The sequence below is a fragment of the Carya illinoinensis genome, chromosome 6 (assembly GCF_018687715.1).
Source record: "Carya illinoinensis cultivar Pawnee chromosome 6, C.illinoinensisPawnee_v1, whole genome shotgun sequence".
Lineage (NCBI taxonomy): Eukaryota > Viridiplantae > Streptophyta > Magnoliopsida > Fagales > Juglandaceae > Carya > Carya illinoinensis.
Genome location: NC_056757.1, coordinates 30306972 through 30313969, shown reverse-complemented (window position 1 = coordinate 30313969; position 6998 = coordinate 30306972). Strand labels below are relative to the sequence as shown.

The window sequence follows — 6998 nt, the reverse complement described above, 5'->3', positions numbered from 1 at the left end:
CTGACTTTTTCAGGCTCACTGCAATTTCCGGAATGGTCTATAAATAAATATTTTGATCCACAGATTTAAAAAAGCGTAGCCATTTTATCAACATTCAGCTGTCTAATCATCATGAGTCCCTCAACCAGTCCCCCCTGTTATACTAAAGGGGAACTTCGGGTAATTAGCTTGGTCAAATATGCTGTATCGAGCTGTAGTTGACCAATGCACCGGACTCATGACCATTACGCTAGTTGAATATATATGATCAAAAAGTGCCACTAATTTACGTGTTGCTTTGAAGTTGAAATATTGCTTATCTTGGCTGATTAATTGGATCTATTCTATTTTCCTGAAAATTGCATCAAAATCAATTGAATTTACTATATATATAGTTACTTTTACACATATTCTTTATATACTCTACCAAATGTTTGAACAGTCCTACAAATCAAGAACTAATTTTGAGGGTTTAGCTCTAGCATTGGCCGTTTACCATTCATTTCCCTGGCCTTGTGGCTTCATTGACATTTCGGTGCCAAATGGATCCTCAGGATCACTTCTTGTATATTTTTCCCAATCTTGGCAAAGAAAACAAAAGAAAAAACCTAACACGTTGAACCCCACTTTTGATTAATCTTTTTTGCTTTTGTTTGACCTTTTTCTTTACTAATAAGGCTTGGTTGGCTTCATACGATCGAATACAAGAGAAAAATACTTTGGTCATGTATATGATCATGACATGCAGCAAGATCAGTTTAATGAATAGATATTAAAAGAAGAATATAAAAGCATTGCACATTTTGTGGCGGCCAGCAAGTTGGCTGCAATCATTTGGAAGGAATTATATATGTTAGTGTTTGTTTAATGAGAAAAATAAAGTTCTGAAAAATATATAGGACTCAAGAGAATGAAAGATGCAGGTCGCAATTATTACCAATACCATTCTTTCTATCTTCTACCATTGACCTTGCCTCTGGTAATGTAGGTCTCAATATCTCTGATCTGAATGAATTGCCACTTCATTAATGGCTTCCGAGACTGAATAAATTTAGAAGAAAAAATAGATCAAGGAAGAATATATAACAGAAGACCAATTACCAAACCCATTTGTCACCCATTTCATTGATCAATCCACACTGAAACTAACTTTTCAAAAGCACAAAGGGATTTGAGTAGAAAACTAAATCGAGAAAAAATCACACAAGAAATTAATGTCATTCATCACGGAGATCCATTTTCGGATCGATCAAAGTGGAGAAGTTGACCGCTACATTTGGGACAATCTTCCACCTTTTTGGGCACCATGAAATACATGAGACAGCTCTTGCACCCGGCCACAACCAAAACATGGTCTTTATGATCTTTCTCTACTCGGTAATGCTCTCTAGAGGACGAGGGAGAGGACTCCGAGGAGGACTCCTCGCTGTCATATGAGCTATCGTCTTCTGAGTAGAAATCTCCACTGTATTCTTGTGTTATCCTTGGATCTCCTTTTGCTTTCATGCCGTTCCTCCAGTTTATATAGTAAACCTCCCCTGTCTGCAAAAGAAACCATTAACAGTGACAATAAAAATCGTGGAACAAACAAAAAAGAACTTCGACATTTGTTCATTGAAATTGTAGAAAGAAGAAAAACAAGCTCCATAGATATACCTATGGCGTTCCTTTTTCATAACAAAAAATGCATCTTTTTTTTGCAAACTACAACTATATGATCAAACACCTTAAAAAAAAAAAAAAAAGATCTTTACAGGAAGACCATTTTTTTACCAAGTCCAGGAGAGATTTTGCTTCTCAGAAAAAATTGTCCGTTAAGAGAAATATTAACCAAATGCACACATTAAAGATAATAACCAGATGGTCCAAAGACTCCAACCCAGAAAAGCTTTGCCGTTTTATTCCGTTTAAAATGTTGAAAGCAAAGGCGAAAAGCTATTGAAAAAGCTTTTTCCTAGGGTTTTTTTGGGGTTCTGTCGGACATTATCGATCATTCTAAGCGTGAGCGCTGGGTGAAAAAGAGACAAGACGGCATTAAATAGTCGATGCAAATGAATACAAGCAACCCTATATTCAATACTAAACCCCCCATACGCATTCAGAAAAGAAAGGACACAAAAGGGAGGCCCAAGATCTGCCCTGGTCTCGCAATAATTGAAGCTGTAAGAGGAAAGGGACTAAAAGGGGGTGGTTCATTTATAACATACCTTTAGATCGAGGCATTGTTCCCAGTGGTAAGGGAGGGACATATGGGAGTTGAGCTCTAAGGAGGTGTCGGAGTTAGGGAGATGATTATCCGGTGTCTCGTCTGAGTTTGAAGACGACCCTCCTACGCCTAAACCTGCGCCTGTACCGCTTCTTGTTTGGTCGTTTAGCGAACAGTTCTGAAGAGACCTCTCTAAAGAAGCAGTGATGGTCGCCATGTTTGGAGCTGTCATTACTTTTTCTGTGAAACAACAAATTCCAGGATATTACAGACGAAAGATAAGGGAGAGATCTAGAGAGAGAGAGAGAGAGAGATTAAGGAGGTGAGACTTTTAGAAGTGAAACATATAGTAGTACTGGTACAAGAGCAAACTGCTTAAGCGAAAGGAACAACCCGGTGAGGAATTTTTAGTAGTGGGGTAGAGGTAGAAGTCTGTCACGCCCTGTAAACACGCGTGGTTTGAAGAAAACCTTGGTGGGCCAAGGTCGGGCGCACTAGGAGACCTCTGTGTGGTGCTTCTTGTCTCGTATCACTGCTTTTTTGAATGAGCATCACACACGCAATGGGTGCGCGTGCGTTCAAGAGCTGCTACTTAATTCCTGATTATGTTGGGTTTAGGAAGGTCTTGGGAGGATTAAAATGATCGGTTAAAAAAACGCAGTTACCAAAAAGAATGCCGGAACTTTCTTCATCAGTTTCTGGGTTTCTGAAAAAGTTCGCTTGCTTCTTCCCTTTCTTCTTCTTTCTTTTATTTTTTAAAGACAAAATTCTAATCATCATACCTATATATTATATAATTAAAAAAATTAAAAATATTAAAATAAATATAATATATAAAGAAAAAGCTAGAAACGCGGGACCCATTTTTAACATTTTTTTTATTTAATAATTAAGAAAATATTATTTAATAATATTGTGATTTTAAAAAAATAATTGAAGTACTAAAAGAATAATGTGAAAAAAATAAACATGGCTTAACGGAGCCTCAGCGGTGAGTTTGACCCCTACCTAATAGGCTAATATATAATGTGTGAGGATAACGAGTAATAAAAATTTTTTAATAAAAAAATTTTATATATCATATCATTATCTCATTTTTATCTTACTAGACAAGATGCAAAACATTTATCGCCATTTGATTATTGAATAATTCTTTATCATTTAATAATAATAAATATATCACATCTTATATAATAAGATAGAAATATAATAATAATTTAGTGTACGGTATTACTCTTTTTAATATGGCATCACTGTCCATGAAACTCAGCTTGCCCTTTTTAATTTTTGTTGCCGTCGATAAGATTTTATTTATTTAAAACGAGATTAAAAACAAGAGGTGTAGGTTTTGTATATATATGTAAATTTTTTAAAAAGATAATATAGTATAATAAAAGGAAAATAATTTATTGAGTCCTATAGTTTACGAACTCACACATTGTTTGAAAAAACAACAGAAAAAATTTAGGAAGGAGATGAAAAAATAAATTTTTTTATGGTGATTCCACTTTTTTGGATAATGATATATTTATACTTCATTTACTACTGTTTTATTATCCAGTTATTTTTTTTTTTTGCTATTTAAATCTAGATTATAGTCCTCAAATATGATTTTCTTGCATACTTTAAAAGATAATAAATTCAATTAATCAACGTAATTATGTAATTTAATTAAAAATAAATTTGGTTTTTTAATAATTGACTCAAAGAGCAAAAATAGGTCAATTTTTATAAAATTAAATTTATTTTTAATTAAACTACTTGATTATATTAGTGATTAAATTTATTTATTTTTCTAAATTATACAAAAATATCATTCTAAGATTTTTCTAGATCGTGCATGAATGTCATTCGAAGAATGATGGAGCTTTTGGTGCACTTGTCTTCCACATATATTTTCAGAAAGAGAAGCAAGTCTTTGCGTCTTCTTCCAACAAAAGAAAGAAAGAAGTGTAGTCGAATTAGGTAGCGGGTAAATCTCACCTGTTGATATATATATATATATATATATAGGTGTGTTGGTCTGATGGGCAGATGGTACGGAGAGTCAAGAACATGATTTAGACCAATGTGAGGAGGCCGGTGTGTGACGACGATGGGTCGGCAAACGCGCGATTACAGGTGATCATGGGCTCTAAACTTTCACAACTTACCAAATAAGCATAGAAAATAGAGGAAAATTAACATGACACATTATAAAAATGTCAATGACTTGCTAAAGAAGTTGGAACTCTACAATTAACATGAAACATTATTTGTACACCCCTATCACGATTATATATAGGAGAGACAAGAGCTTATTCCAGTATATATTTTATATTGATTAATAATATTCGTCATCTCAATCCTCATCATATTCTTATTATCTCATGATATATTATTATATGATTGAAAAATGTTGAAAGCATGTTTCATACACCTAAGGGCCATGTTTCCAATAATCCAGATCTTCAATTTTTTGGGCCTGCGATGATAAAGAAAATGTTGGAAAGGGCGGCCCTGGAACAACTCAAGAAACCTCCGATGCCTAGTCAGTAATGATCCTTTTAGTGCTTCGTGAGGTAGGAAATTTAGCTTCATAAATAATACTTAGTTGGAAGGATTCGATCCCTTTACCTAAAGGCTCGGGGGTTCTTATATACCCAACATCAAGGGTCAGAAGGCCATCATACTCTACGATTTGGGGGGAAGGGATGTCCCATTGGAGCTCCCTCCTCTATGCTGTCCTTGATGCGGCATGGCTCTATGGGTTAAGTCATTAATGCGGCATGATTGTCTAGCAAACACATTTAATATAATGTGATCTCCCGGTTCTACTATAAAGTCTCGTCTCGTATCTATGTGGCATGTTTCATTCCCTTTCCTCTAGTTAGACTTCTCATGCTTCTTGTGCAACGTCCCTTCCTGACCTGGACAATCATGCCTGACTTACACAGGTTGCGGGTTTTCTTTTGACCCAATGAGGGATTATGTGGACCTGGGTTAGGTTTTTTGGGGCACTAGGGGCCATTCTGATGACTGGTCTGGGCTGGTCTCTGTGAGCCTTAAGCCCCTGACAAAAATTCTCCCATTAGAAATTATTTATTAAATTTTATTTATAAATTTATCTTCATTATATTATGAGATGATAAGAAAATCGATGATGAATAATATATATATTTTTTTAAGTTTACTTAACCTGAGATTTGAGCTAAAGACTAAAAGAAAAAAGGTTAACGAAAGCTTAAATAGCTAGCGATCTTGATTAATGAACTAATTACTGGGGAATTGAAGTTGAGGATCGTGAGGAGGGAGTGGTAAGTACAAAAAATAGACAAGAAGAATGGGACGAATATCTGAAACAAGAGTGGACAAGCGGAATGTCTTGGGTGAGCCGCCCTGCATGCAGCCTCACTTGTTGTAATGACTGGCTACTGAGATAGTATTATATAAATTAATTAGGAAACTAATAATAAGACGCTCCAATATCAATTGGATTGTGGAATCTCTTCTGAACTCTGCGAAGTTGTGTCAGTATGGCCCGAGTCTCTCTTTCTCTCTGCCACATTATTCCTTCTGAGACCAGCAGGGTTCCTTGGTTGTGGCCTTCTGTTTTTTAAGTGGTATGTACCTGCATGGTTTCAGGAATGGGTCACTGACCTTGATTAATCAAATTCAAAATCAAATTATTATTTTAACTATACTATATATTATTCTAACTATATTATATAAAATTAATCTCATAATATAATGTTATATAATTTATCAAATTATAAAATTATTTTTACTGTAAAATAAATTTAACGGATTACGTGAAATCTTGTCATTTAAAAAAATTATTTTTACGACTGTAATAATATTCAATATATATTTACAATTCTATTTATTTACTAATAAAAAATATCATTACCGTGCAAGATTATTACATCATATAGCATAAAAAAATTCCGATATTTAGACTATATGTTATCTTTACAAGTTTATAACCGTAAAGAGTTTCACAATAAATGATATATTTACACGCCAGTTTATAAGTAACGGGCCTCTCTACTCTTGACATACGCTTGTGCAACATGCTATGGTTGAAGTAGTACTACTAGTGGATATATATGTATATGAAGATGATCTTACAACGTTGCAGCAGCCGCACACTAGGAGATGAGCTTATTTATGTGCACAAGGGGGCCGGGAAACAGGCAGCTATATACCGTGGCTATGAGCGTGCCCCTCGCTAAAGCCATCGATCGGGTGCGCATGTTATTATAAAGGAAAATGAGTAAAGTTATATATGGTTATGAATTAAGCGTTACATTTTTTATTTTTAATAAAAAATAATAAGATTTATTATTAAAAAATTAATTTTTTTAAAAAGAGTGTGTAGTGCTTATGGATTGATCTATAAGACTATAACTGTAAATATAATTTCACACACATATTATATATATATATATATATATATATATATATATATTACATGTACTACCAAAAGCTCCCTTGAGGCTTGATCCCAGACGTTTTGCCAACTTGCGAATTGTAAAGTGAGTGCAAGTCCTCTTCTGAGACTTCCCTTTCCCTCTTTGTTCTGATCTTGTCGCATGTATCAACTTTTCTTGGAAAATGCGTAAATTATAAAGAGATTTATAAAAAAAATTTACATAATAATATGCTAAATTATAAAATTATTTTTATTATAAATTAGATCTAATATATCACATAAAATTAAATATTAATTTATAAATTTACTTTTATGAAACATCGACTATACAACTCACTTTTTCTTTATTGATTTTTCTTTCTAAGTATTGAATGGTCATGATATTTTTGAAACTCAATG

At 33.9% G+C, this 6998-nt stretch overlaps 1 protein-coding gene across 1 annotated transcript; it reads right to left on the bottom strand.

Annotated features, from left to right (window-relative positions):
• Nucleotides 1–1076: 1076 nt before the first annotated feature.
• On the bottom strand, nucleotides 1077–2697 carry LOC122312914. Its single transcript, XM_043127587.1, has 2 exons — nucleotides 2187–2697; nucleotides 1077–1521 (listed from the first exon to the last, which is right to left on the bottom strand). Exons 1-2 carry the CDS (start codon nucleotides 2415–2417, stop codon nucleotides 1204–1206), a joined length of 549 nt encoding a protein of 182 aa, XP_042983521.1. The 5' UTR covers nucleotides 2418–2697; the 3' UTR covers nucleotides 1077–1203.
• Between the last annotated feature and the right edge of the window lie 4301 nt (nucleotides 2698–6998).